Source organism: Erythranthe guttata, chromosome 8 (assembly GCF_056151865.1).
Source record: "Erythranthe guttata isolate IM_541 chromosome 8, IM_541, whole genome shotgun sequence".
In the NCBI taxonomy this organism is placed as follows: domain Eukaryota; kingdom Viridiplantae; phylum Streptophyta; class Magnoliopsida; order Lamiales; family Phrymaceae; genus Erythranthe; species Erythranthe guttata.
The window spans coordinates 1333491-1346951 of NC_142540.1; the positions used below are offsets into that span (position 1 = coordinate 1333491).

The window sequence follows — 13461 nt, forward strand, 5'->3', positions numbered from 1 at the left end:
GGTCCTGCATGTTACAATAATTTAACACTTTTGGTCATTTCCGTTAATTTACTATTAGTCCGTTTGTTAAGGCAATGATGGAGACACTCTTGATTCCGTTAGTTATAACAGGAAATTGACGAAAATGACTAAAAATATTGAATTTTTAAAACATATTTTTTATAAGCATGAGGGACCAAATATGTAATTGGTGCAAATTTAAGGGGTGAAAACTGCATTTTTTCCATTATTTAATCTTTCGTGATATAATATATTAAATAATGTGGCAAATTATTTGCCTAGGAATGAATTAATGAAATGTAAATATCATATTTTAGGCCCGTTATAGACTATAACAAATTAAAAGCCCAACAATAGCTCTTTGGAGCATAACGGATAAAAGGCCCAAATAAATAATAATTCAATGATTCTTTAAATTAATCGAATTTTGCTATTCATGACTATATTAATTTATCGAGGCTTAATTGTATGTAGTATAAACTAAGAAAAATGGTCTGTTTTAATAGGAAAGTCGGATGCCATAGAAGATTGACATATGGATAGTTTAAATAAAAATATATTAGGATTCTAATAATTGGAAGAAAAAAAAAAGAAAAAGAAAAAAGAAAACCCGAGCAGAACCTATAACCCCACTAATCCTAAGTATAATCAGTGTGATTCATTAAGAGTTAAGAGTTAAGACTTAAAAGTGCCATATGTTAAAAAAATAGAGGAATCCGATTTATTTTAAATATCGTCTGATCCGCTCAGAATTTAATTTCATAATCAATACATAAACTCCAAATTAAACCCCTTACTTCAATGCATCATTAACCTAGCATAAACAGCCATAAAACAACACCTTAAACCAAGTAATTAACACTAATTTCATCATACTTAATTATTCTACACCAATTCTTCAAGTTAATCATAATCATACCAACATTTTCAAAACAATGGAAGTCAGAAACGAGAGCGAGAAGATGATGAATCGACCACCACCGTTGGATTGTGGTGAGGCGTCATTTATAACGTTGTTCTTGGAAGGAGGGGGATAAATTGGAGGGAGTTGGTTATTAACATGAATAGCTAACTTCATTCCATGGAAACAATAACCGCCGCTACTCAAGAAATAATAATCCCTCGATTCCGTTAAGTTAAACACATCTCTCCCGCCTCGAGTTATATTCTTTATGAACTCCGAATCTCTGCATTGCTCGTAATTCGTTTCGTTCACCTCCAGCACCGTGTAGTACCGCTTGTCGAACACAAAATCTGCCAGAAAAATACACGTTAGTTATATATGGAGAGAGAGAGAGAGAGAGAGAGAGAGAGAGAGAGAGAGAGAGAGAGAGAGAGAGAGAGAGAGAGAGAGAGAGAGAGAGAGAGAGAATTTACATAGCCAATCTCCAACATAGAAATGGCGATGAGTAGCCCAGTCAGTGTAGTTAACATTCAGTGCCCAGCCAGGCTTCCCGCCGACCTTGATAAGTGCACCTCCGGTGCATGGTAGCATTGCCGCCGCCAACAACACCATCACCGCCGCCAAACATCCCATCTCGCTTCCGGCCCGCCACTTATGGTGTATATATGAATTAGTATTGTATATAGATATATAACTCAGTACTACTGGCGGCTGGTTTATATATATGAAAGTGAAAGCTGGTTTTTGATTCGTCGTATGTTGTAATAAATGAATGTAAGTTGTACAGCAGCAATAAAATCGTGAGGGAAGGGCAATTTTGGAAATAAGTGGTGGTAACATTTTATTTACAGCCACATTCAAACATCGGTACAGTTGTGCAATCAATTTTTTTGGACACGCATTCATTTCGTGTGTGTATGTGCATGTATATATATATATACCTTTGGATTTATACATCTTCCTAAAAAAAGTTTATGATAATTATTCTTTTAATTTACTTTTCTACTAATATTGGTGTTAGAAAGAGCCAAATGCAAGATGAACCGGTGAAAATTGGAATGAAATTTTAGAATATAAAATTTCACCGAATTTCAAAGATTTGCCCCTTTTTTTTCTTTTCGTTTTTTAATTAGAATTGTTAAACTGTAGTCCTAATTAATGTGTTAACACCTAATTCAGTTGAGGTTAAAGTGCATGTGAGGAGCACATGGAGGTTGTTATATGCCGTTCGTAACTTGGAGGAAAAACAGCTAACCCTATTAGCTGTCAGATATGTAGTGCACACATATGTAGTGCGCACAGTTGATGTGCTTACTGTGTGTGTTTGATTCCGCAAAGTATAACCACGATTGATTTATAACAAGAACTGAAATAATATATTTGAGATTCCGATTTTCAATCAAATTTTAATTTTCGGAAATATTGTCATAAATCAAATTTTGTCAAGATTCTTAGAAAGCCCACTACTTATATGTATTAAAAGCTCAATATTCTTGAAATGTTAGCCCAAGTTATAAAAGCTTCCATTCAACCCAAGCCCAGTTAAAAAACACCCATTGGTTACATGTTGTAGTGTAAACGAATCGAGTCCAACTGAACAGATAGTTGTTCAATCTTACTCGAATTTTTATCGAAGTTTAAAATTTATATTTGAGCTCGAACGAACTTCAATTGAACCGAACCGAAAATGAATCATTATTTCTTTTAATCGAATTAAAACTCAAGTCAAACTTCAAGACTATCAATCTTTTTAGTTTTATTTTAATATTAATAATATTATAGAAAGGAGTATATGATCTGTACTTAGCAACAATTCACGTGAGCATAGCAATTAGCAGCTGTACATAGTGGTCAACTTTATGACAACACTACCCACATGCAAAGATTTTGTGAAAGGAACATAAATCATTTTAATTTTTTTAGATTTTTAAATTTTAAATTTCAAATTAAAGCAAAGTCAAGAATCAATTATTAAAGTTAAAACATATAATAATATTCCCCAAATAAAACGTTTTCTTTAAAAAGTTGCCACTCACTACAAACTCACCAAATCTTGATCTGAATAACTTTCAAATTCAGACCAATATACAAATTGGTGAATAATAATTTAAATTAAAAAAAAAAAAAAACACTAACAAATGGAACAACAATTCTTCACAATTAGGTCAAATAATTAAAGAAAAAAACAGACACACACACACACAGCTATAATAGCAGAAGCAAAGAATCCCACACAGCAGCAACTGCGAAAAGGGCCGGCACGAAAATCTTGCCTCGGAAATCCGGCAGCAAATTCGAAGCACCGCTCTTTACCGGCGAAGACGAAGGCGGTGGTGGTGGATTTTCGACGTGAATCGCTAGCTTCATGCCGCCGAAGCAGAACCCTTTGCCGCTAATGAAGTAGAAGTTTCTAGTAACGTTGAGCGGGACCACGTCCCTTCCGGCGCCCGTAGTCCAATTGTGGAGCGGGTGATCGGAAATGCAGTTCTCGTAATCGGTCTTGTTCACTTCTAGAACGTTCATCTGGTTTCTATCGTACACGAAAACTGAGAATTACGAAAAAATAAAGGGAGCCATTAGTTAATGATGCAATGCTGCAATTTGATACGATTATGCGAACATAAACAACTAGCACATGCGTATATATATATAGATCGATCGGTCGTAGTTTCGACTTTCGAAGGCTACGATTAAGGTAAAAATGCAATCTTTATAACTTCGACAGCAATAACCCAAGTATAAACAGCAAATCACGAAATAAAATAACTACAATTCATCGGTATATGCAGCTAATTTGCTAGTTCTTAAGCATTCATTAATTCGAAAGATCGAATTTTTAACTAGTAAATTTAGTCCAACAGGCATAAACAACTCTAGATATTAAGGATGTAAGAAGTTAAGAACAAGATAATTATTGATAATTAAGAAAATTAAACAGAGACACATGGAAAATTCAAATTAAAACAACAGATCTAACTATAGAAATCAAGAAAAAACTAAATAAAAAACGGATCTTTTTTGAAACAAAAAGCCCACAACAAAGTAAATTAATTGAGCAAAATAATATTTATAAACAAAAAAACAAAAGGCAGATCTGAAAATTGGAAGAGAGAGAAAGAGAGCATACAGAGCCAATCGCCATTGTAGAAGTGCTTGTTCTGAGCCCAGATAGTGTAGTTCACATTGGAGGTCCAACCCATGTTGGCGCCCACTATGTACCGCACCGCCGCCACCTCCGGCAGCATAACCGCCGCGAACATAAGCGCCGCCGTCGCCAACAAAATGCTCCGCCTTAGCCCCTCCATCCTTTCTCTCTCTAGGATTCTCTCTCTCTCTCTCTCTCTACTCAGTCTCACGCTGCTAAATAAGAAAGAAAAGAGGCGTGTGGGGTAGAGTGCAGATCTGTACGTTAGTAAAGTAAGTAGTAAATCAATCTCCTCCGAGGTGGTTCTGAATTAGATACAGATAGTGTGTGTGTGTGTGTGTGTGTGTGTGTGTGTATTTATCCATACATTATTAGTAATTAATTAATATGTTTTTTATCCAATATTTAAATTTCTCTCAGGCAAACGTTCAAACTGCACTAGTACAGCTAATTGACAGTGGGGGAACCATTTTGACGGTGGGATGCTCTCTCTCTCTCTCTCTATTAATTAATTATCATTTTTTTCTTTAAATAAATATTTATTTCCTTCTCCGGAAATATGGTAATTTCATTTATTCAAATCACTAATTATAATTTATATATTTAACAACTATTCAAACTGCAAACTATCTTAGGGTTTTTTTTTTAATTAATCCGATTAATTATTTCAATATTTAACAAATTGTGCTGTGTGCATATAAGACTTCAGGTCCAAGTGAGAAAATTACTGTTTTATCCCTCAAGTTTGCACCGATTTCACATTTGGTCATCCATTTTCACAAAAAACACATTTGGTCCCTCATATTTTAATGACATAACACTTTTTTGGTATTTTTCATCAATTTACCATTAGTCCGTCAATTAAGTCTGTGAAAGACACACGCTTGATTCCATTAGTGCTAACTAAAATTTAACGGAAAGGACTAACAGAGCTGAATTTTTAAAACATTATGGACCAAATGTATTTGCAAACTTGAGGGGCAATAATTGTATTTTTTCCGGTCCAAGTTGACCCAAATTAATATTATATACAAATTTATAGGACTGCCATAAATTAGGACAATTTAAAATAAAAATCAAAAGGGTCCATCTCACATGATTTTGAAAGCAAGGTGGCCCAAATTTGGGCTGAGCCCACTAAAAGAACAAAAGCACGAGATATTTTTTTTTTATTGCATTCAGCACCCCTCTATTATTACTAATTGCTGAAAAACTCCTCGTGCTATTTTATAGGCAATAACAACCATTGATTCAATCGTTCTCAGCAAACTACCCCCTAAAAACTCACTATTTAGGGGGGTGTTTGCTAAAAACAATGCTTTATAGGGGTGTTTTTGCAAATAAAACAACACGGAGAGTTTTTTAGAAATTCGATACAACCCAAAAGGGTACTAAATGCAATAAACTCCAATGGAGAAAACGGGACATTTCATCTTCGTAAACGCACACAATGCAACAAGCACTTCGAAAAAATTCATTCATACGATATATTCATACTGCTGGTTTAAGAATTGTCTACCTCACCAAACACACACACATGATTGTACAACACAGTCAAGAAACTCTTATAGAAGTATACATCTCTATGAACATATGCATAGTAAATTTCATCCAACAATTGTTTCAATTCAATCGAGCCTTCTCAACAAATACTTAACCTGAACTTGCTTCGTCAGAGGCATGATCCAATCCCCATACAGATCAGCAACTAGGCTCGGATCTATTTTATAGAATGGTTGGGCATTCTCTTCACCTCCATCTAAAATCACTTCTTGCCCGCATCTTCGTGTTTTCATCTCCACCCTCGTTTTAACCGCCTCTTCCACCGCTGGATATGTCAGCAACTCCATCAATTGGCCTTTATCCTGCATCATTTTCGGTGCAGTCGAAATAAAATTTCTGTTCCGCCATATGTATGTATTAACATGTATGCATTCTTGAAACTGGTGTTAGTTAACTTACTTGTGCTTCAATGGCAGCCTTATATACATCGGGGGAGGCCCGGAATTTCGCTTCAGCCACAAATTTGCCATAGTGAATTCTCTTCGACAATGTCTGCAAAAAGGCAGTGTAGCAGTCTCTTTATTTATAAGATCGAACAACATTTGAAATATGTCAAAAATCTCCATATCGCATTCTTGACATGTAGCAGATACATATACTAACTCATATTTCAATGCATTTTCAATAAAGCTAATATATATCTATACATACCTGCAAGCAAAATATGTCACAAGTGGCAGTTGATCCATAATTACCATCATCGCCTTGTTTGACTAATCGAGGGAGGATAATTTTGAAGTACATATCCCACACTTGAGCATTGATATTTATCGAGTCTGCTGCAGGATGCAGAACCTGTAATAAGATTTGCAGTGACATCATCAAAATACTTAAAGTTAGCTGCTACAAGTTTATTGACAATCAGGCCATGTATTTTAAAAGATTAAATAAACATAAAACAAATATTATTTTTATAATTTACCCGTGGATACTCAAGTGGGGGAATCACAAGCCCAGGCAACTCATCTCGGCAGAAAGAATGTTCGTCCGGACTCTTGTATCTTCCAACCTATGTACCACATAAAAAATATGAATTAAATAAATATGTCAATTTTTAGCAATAAAAATTTCAAGAAAGGCGCAGAAATTAAATATATACCTTCCCCTGAAGCTTTTCAGTTTCTTTGATCATGTAATCGAGCAAAGAGCCATGGAATCCCTTCACGGGAAAAGCATTGGGATCATACGTTTTTTCGTTGTAACAAAACTGAGCTCTCTCAACTAGACTGAATATAATGCTATCTTCTTGCCGTATCAACGAGTTTCTGATCCCGTCCAGAGTGTATCTATGAGATTCATCTACCCTGTTTTTTTCCACTCTGAAAAGAAACAAGATTCATTAATCACTTGTATGAACAAATTTGATTCGTTTTGTCACATAAAATCCCACAGGAGATTTTAAAGAAGGCACAAAACAACGTTCTCTAGTGTTATGCTAACTCGTGTAGGAACATTAGGTGGAAATAAAAAAAAATCAAGCACAAGTTTCAAAAGCTCGATAAAAATATGTACAAAACAATGGTAAAATATGTACAAAAGATCGAGCTACTCAAGCTCGACTCGTGTTCGGCTCGATTAACATTCGTGATTGCTTATCAAACCAAATCCAAACAAAAGATTGAGAGTTCGATAAAAATTCAAATAATCTTAAACATGGCTCGATTCGTGTACACAACTAATCTTAGGAAAGTGATACTTGTTTTCTCCTATGACGATTTTTGTATTACATTCGAAGGTAAACTTGCAAGCAACTCAATGATGAAACGCAAACCAAAAAGATATCAAAAAATCACATAATTAAGGACACATTTTAACGTTTTATTATCATGTTCGAAAAGATTATCCGATTAAGGAGGGATTAAATTGAATAGAGACACTCGTAATTGTAAGTCTGCCGCAAATGCCTCTGCATTTTACACACAACACAAAAAAACTCATGCCTCAGGCAAACACCTCAATCAGTCACCAATTTTCCCCAATTCTTATGTGCCAGAACATACAACACGAAGAAGAGACAAATAATAAACAAAAAAATATACATATATTAAAGTAAATTAAATAAATAAAAAATTGTACTCAGGGGTAGACGGAGAAGCTTTAATCGCCTGAATGCGAATACTGGAAAAGCCGGAATTCAGAACGCGGAAGCTACAATGCTTGTGTTGGGGAAAAGAGCAGCCGCCGGATATTGAAACCTTGCTGGAAGTAGTGCAGGGGCTGAGCACGGCGGCGGCGGCGGTGGTTCTCAACAGCATGGCCTCCATTTCTGAAATCGGAAAGAGAGAATGAAGAAAATTACGACGAACACACAAATTGGGGGAAGAACACCAAACGCAGAGGAGACGGTTATTCTGATTTGGTTTGGTGAGAGCAAAAGCAATAGAAGCAAAGCGGAAATGGGAGTTGTTGGAGAGTGAATTGAATTTGAAGCATATGTATTTGATGTGTGATTGGGTTGTTGCTCCTGCTTAACCGTGGTAGGTGGAATCGCCATTGTTGGTTTGGTTTGTTTTGTTTTGGTTGGTAACCGTAATTTAACCCTAATTAATCTCTATCTACCTTTCTTCCATAATCCATGATTATCAATCCTATCAATCCTAATCCTTTATACAAAAGTAGGTGGTTGTCAGTTCATCGCAACAGAAGAGTGCGATTATGATTTGATTACTTTTTACTAGTGGAATTAACCTCATTTGACTGAAAGTTGGTGTTTGTAAATGTTTTTTAAAAGTAATTATGCCGGTGTTTTTGTTTATAATCTGTTTTTACGTGTTTACAAAATCAACTTTTGCTTTTGCTTCTCTTAAAATAATCTGTTTTAAGCTATTTTTCTAAAATCACCCATAACCCTGCTTTTTCAATTTAGTTCATTTTTTGAAATATTTGCAAACACCCCCAACTTTTAAAAATAAACACTTAAAACTAACTTAAATCACAATCACTGACTTCTGCTTTTAAATAATCATTTGCAAACGCCACCTAAATAAATCGTACTAATTTTGATTAAAATTGAATTATTAATTCTTCCTTTTTTATGAGATTTATGGAGTTGGGCTAGTAGATTTCGAGCCCAACTTTTGGCTATTATCTTGATATTTGTTTGTTGGGCTTTTTTTTTTATTGAAAATATAAATATAAAATGTTGATCTGTCGAATTTAGTCTTATTCATTATTGTCTAGTTATTCATCATTATTGTCGCATAATTTAAAAAAGAGGCGAGGTTGTGCAAAAGAAAAAAAAACGACATATATCAATGAATAATGAACAAAACAACGAACATTGAAAACACAAAAAATAATATGAACCATAACATGAAAGCGAAGCAAAGCAAATTGAAATATTTTACGAGTTGTATGGAGGGGTAGTGAAAAATGAACGAAAAGAATGAAATATTTAGAGGGGTAAGGATGTAATTTTATAAGATATTAAGAGTAACAGAGCATGGTGGAATCAAATGATTCACGTTTGAATCTACAATTTGTCAATATTTATAGGTCCAATTTGTCACGCGTGATTTTATGTATAGTACGAAATTACAAATTACGTTTCTTGTGTGATTTACAAGCAATTGTACACGAATGAGAGTATATTCAGTGCATCTATAGAACAGAGTCGTGATTTTTTTTTTTCATTATTTAAAAGAATATAAAAAATTAAATTCATTTTCAATTCTCCTAATAATTTTTTTGATTACTCTTATAATCATGGAAAAGGTAGATATTCTAGGAACACTAATCAAACTAAAATCATTGCTATTAAATGGCAACATGTAATTATCACAAGTAATAATAGACTAATAGTAGAGGGGGTAATATGTCACATACCCCACTCTATAGGGGTTACAATGGTATTTACATGAAAATAATGGTGTGTTTACAGAAATAAATAAATATATACTTATCTCCAAGCTTAATTCTTTCCCGTCCATTCAAACCCCAATTTCAAAGAAAAACCCCGGCACTACAAAAAATGCAGATGCCCGCGCCGATTCGAGCTCCGACGTTTCTCTCCCGGCGGCGGCTTTTCGAGCAAAAACTGTCGGACCTCCACAAGTGCACCGATTTGAACCAGCTGAAGCAACTCCACGCGCTCATATACAAATCAAATCTCCACAACCACCCCTTCGTTGCCCCCAAGCTCGTCTCCGCGTTGTCGTTGTGCCGTCAAATGGCGCTAGCCGTCAATGTATTCGATCAGGTCGAGGAACCCAATTCTCACCTGTGGAACACTCTGATAAAGGCCTACGTTCAGAACTCTCGGCCCGACAAGGCTTTTGAGGTTTTCTGTGAGATGCGGTGTTCGGGGGTTTCGCCGGATAACTACACGTATTTGTTCCTTCTCAAGGCTTGTTCGGGGTTGAAATCGATTAAAATGATCCACGCCCATGTCGAAAAATGCAATTTTTACTCGGATTTGTTCGTGCCCAATTCGCTGATCGATGCCTACTCCAAGTGTGGGTTGACGGGTCTCGAGGAATCGAAGACGCTGTTCGGTGTGATGTCGGAGAGGGACTTGGTTACTTACAATTCGATGATCAGCGGACTGGTGAAAGCGGGCGAGTTGAAGGAGGCGAGGAAGCTGTTCGACGAAATGCCCGAGAGAGACAGGGTGAGCTGGAACGCCATTCTGGATGGGTACGTCAAGGCAGGAGAGATGCGCACTGCGTACCAGATATTCGAGAAGATGCCGTCTAGAGATGTCGTGTCGTGGTCGACGGTTATCTCGGGTTATGCCAAAGCAGGCGACATTGATATGGCTAAGGTGCTGTTCGATAGTATGCCGGCCAAGAATTTGGTGACGTGGACGATAATGATATCGAGTTACGCGGAAAAGGGGAACGGAAAGGAAGCCGTTGGACTCTACCATCGGATGGAGGGTGAAAAATTGAGGCCAGACGACACGAGTTTCGTCAGCATTCTATCGGCTAGTGCAGAGTCTGGTTTGCTAGGGTTAGGCAAGAAAGTCCACCAATCCATAACGAAAACTAGTTACAAATGCAGTACGTTGGTCAACAACGCATTGGTCGACATGTACTGCAAGTGCGGCAGCTTAAACCGGGCATGGAGTATATTCAACTCCATCGAAAGAAAAGATTTAATCTCGTGGAATGCGATGATCCATGGCTTAGCCATGCACGGTCACGGTAAAAACGCCCTTCAGCTCTTCGATAGGATGAAACGAGAGGGATTTGAACCCGATAAAGTGACTTTCGTCGCTGTTCTTTCCGCTTGCAGTCATTCCGGTTTGGTCAAGGATGGGATCCACCATTTCTACAGCATGGAGAGTGATTACGAAATCGCCCCTGAAATCGAGCACTACGGTTGCATGATTGACCTTTTGGGGCGCGGGGGTTGCCTAAACGAAGCATTCGGTCTTCTGCACAGCATGCCGTTCGAGCCGAATGTTGTGATTTGGAGCTCTCTTTTAGGGGCTTGTCGGATGCATAATGCGGTGGAGTTAGCAAATGAGGTTCTTGATCAGTTGGTTAAATTGGATCCGGAAAACGCGCGGAATTACAGTATGATGTCGAATATACATGCTAATGCGGGAGATTGGGGGAGTGTTGCTAGTGCGAGATCGAGGATGAAAGAGACAGGTGGCGAAAGGGCTAATAAGGGAGTTAGTTCGATAGAGCTGCATGACGAGTTTCATGAGTTTACGGTTATGGATACTACCCACCCCAAATCGGACAGCATATACGAGACAGTCGATGGGCTGAGTCAGCATCTTAGGAAAATTGCTTGTGTTCCAAATGTTGTTGTTTAGAAGACATCTCTGCAGTCAGGCATGAATGAATCATGTTCATTTTTTTTATAAGGTTATAATTTTGATTAGTTTTACAAATGCTAAACAAATACTTAGCCTGTGGAAAAAGTGTAAATATTGGATGATTAATGAATGATTGTATATACAATGTATACATACACACTCCGTAAAAAAGAAATTGCGGGCATTGCCTCTGCCCGGAGAAAAAACTTCACCGAGCCCTTTCTAGAGGGATGCAATACATACCGACTATTTCACCGTCAAGACAATCGGGATCCGAAAAGCGATCGGAGGGTCTACACTCTACATACATCCTCCGGATCAAGTGTTCACAAACTAGAATTAGCAATATCCAAGGGCTACCAATCAGACAATGCCACGTGTCAAAGGTCACTCCCAACTTCTTTTGGTGTACTTAAAACTCAAAGGGATGGGTCCTCTGCACTTTTCACCCTACACTTAGACAAGATCAAAGCAATTCGGTGGTCTGAATTCAGCCACACTCCCACTAATACATATGCATCCAAATTTCCCCTTATCCTCATGGATATGTATCCCTTTACTTTTCTGCATATATATATATATATGAAACTTGAGAGAGAAAAATAAACAACGATGGACGCTTGCTTTCTCTCTCCAAATTCCTTCACAAAAAAAATTGAGGTTCTTCCCTCAGTTAGAGGCAGAGTTTGTTTCTATACGAGGAAGAAGCTGCTTCGTACTAAGAAATTTGGCGCGCAATTTTCTGTAGCATGTATGTTTTTGTTTTTCAGTTATTAAATAATTATGCATATTTGATTATTTTCTAACTCAAAGAAGTAATAAAAATCCGATCTTTTTTTTAATTATTAAATAATTATGCATATTTGATTATTTTCTAATAAAAATCCAATCTTTTTTTTTTTTCTAATTGCCAACACAAATAAGGTTCACTGTCGGAAGAAGAAGGCCCATTTCTCAGCTCCGACTGGCGATCGTTCCGAGCAAGACTAGTAGCCAGAGAACGTGTTTTCCCGCCGGAAAATCTTCCTCCGGCGGCCGATCAATTTTCCGATCATCCTCCTCCGGCAAAATGGGCCCACAGAATCCACGAGCCGGAGAAAGGGTGTCTGCTAATCGCGACGGAGAAGCTCGACGGAGTCCACATCTTCGAAAGAACCGTCGTCCTGCTACTATCCACCGGCCCGATCGGGCCGACCGGGCTCATACTGAACCGGCCGTCGCTCATGTCGATCAAGGAGATACGTTCGTCGGCGATGGACGTCTCCGGCGCATTCTCCGACGGGCCGCTGTTCTACGGGGGACCACTGGAAGAGGGCATGTTCTTGGTGAACCCGGAAAAAGAAAACGACGGCGTTTGCTGTAAGAGCGGCGCGCTCGACGAGGTGATGAAAGGTCTGTATTACGGGACGAAGGAAAACGTGGGCCGCGCAGCTGAAATGGTGGAGAGAGAAGTTTTGCAGGCGGCGGATTTTAGATTCTTCGATGGGTACTGCGCGTGGGAGAAGGAGCAGTTGAGGCACGAGGTTAATTCTGGTTATTGGACAGTGGTTGCTTGCAGCCCAAGTGTTGTTGGGCTTTCTAGTATTGGGAGTATTGGGCTTTGGGAAGAGATTCTCGGGCTTGTGGGCCCAACCAAAGTTTGGTGATTATTTTTTTATTTTATTTTAAATGCTAATTTTGTGTATAGAAGAACTAAAATTGGGATAATTGTGAATTTTATGTTGATGCAAATTTTATATCTAAAATATTTTAATTTAATAACTAAAGATAATAAATACCATATAATCTTGATTTTTTTTTTCACTTATAGCCCGGCCCGGCCCGGCCCATCTCCTTTTTTAAATTCGTCACAAAATTCAAGCTTGAACCATGCGAAATCTATCTTCAGTTGACCTGTTCAGTTTCTCCAAAAAAACCGTCACATTTTTAATTGAATTGTTAGAATCATTAATGTTTTTAAAATCGGACTTACATAAGCTAGCATACAATTGGTTCACGGTTGGAGCGACCGAGATTTATATGGGTTATTTGATGTACTTTTGTTTTTAATTATTTGTATATAGTTTTTTTTAGGAAATT

General features: G+C 37.5%; 5 protein-coding genes across 5 annotated transcripts; 2 read left to right on the forward strand and 3 right to left on the reverse strand.

Moving 5' to 3' along the window:
* Positions 1-753: 753 nt before the first annotated feature.
* LOC105974604 (early nodulin-like protein 20) lies at positions 754-1685 on the reverse strand. The gene is made up of 2 exons (XM_088821516.1): positions 1378-1685; positions 754-1254 (listed from the first exon to the last, which is right to left on the reverse strand). Exons 1-2 carry the CDS (start codon positions 1535-1537, stop codon positions 914-916), a joined length of 501 nt encoding a protein of 166 aa, XP_088677642.1. The 5' UTR covers positions 1538-1685; the 3' UTR covers positions 754-913.
* Positions 1686-2894: 1209 nt separating this feature from the next.
* LOC105970954 (early nodulin-like protein 17) lies at positions 2895-4552 on the reverse strand. Its single transcript, XM_012995795.2, has 2 exons — positions 4032-4552; positions 2895-3450 (listed from the first exon to the last, which is right to left on the reverse strand). Exons 1-2 carry the CDS (start codon positions 4207-4209, stop codon positions 3110-3112), a joined length of 519 nt encoding a protein of 172 aa, XP_012851249.1. The 5' UTR covers positions 4210-4552; the 3' UTR covers positions 2895-3109.
* Positions 4553-5512: 960 nt separating this feature from the next.
* LOC105970963 (chorismate mutase 1, chloroplastic) lies at positions 5513-8245 on the reverse strand. The gene is made up of 6 exons (XM_012995807.2): positions 7689-8245; positions 6712-6931; positions 6535-6621; positions 6264-6407; positions 6012-6104; positions 5513-5914 (listed from the first exon to the last, which is right to left on the reverse strand). The coding sequence occupies exons 1-6, from the start codon at positions 7874-7876 to the stop codon at positions 5678-5680; spliced, it is 969 nt and encodes a 322-aa protein (XP_012851261.2). The 5' UTR covers positions 7877-8245; the 3' UTR covers positions 5513-5677.
* A 1337-nt stretch (positions 8246-9582) lies between these two features.
* Positions 9583-11527, forward strand: LOC105970973 (Tetratricopeptide repeat (TPR)-like superfamily protein). The gene has a single exon (XM_012995818.2). The coding sequence runs from the start codon at positions 9583-9585 to the stop codon at positions 11377-11379; it is 1797 nt and encodes a 598-aa protein (XP_012851272.2). The 3' UTR covers positions 11380-11527.
* A 125-nt stretch (positions 11528-11652) lies between these two features.
* Positions 11653-13127, forward strand: LOC105970984 (PPR containing protein (DUF179)). Its single transcript, XM_012995830.2, has 2 exons — positions 11653-12133; positions 12307-13127. Exons 1-2 carry the CDS (start codon positions 11995-11997, stop codon positions 13026-13028), a joined length of 861 nt encoding a protein of 286 aa, XP_012851284.1. The 5' UTR covers positions 11653-11994; the 3' UTR covers positions 13029-13127.
* The last annotated feature ends 334 nt before the right edge of the window (positions 13128-13461 follow it).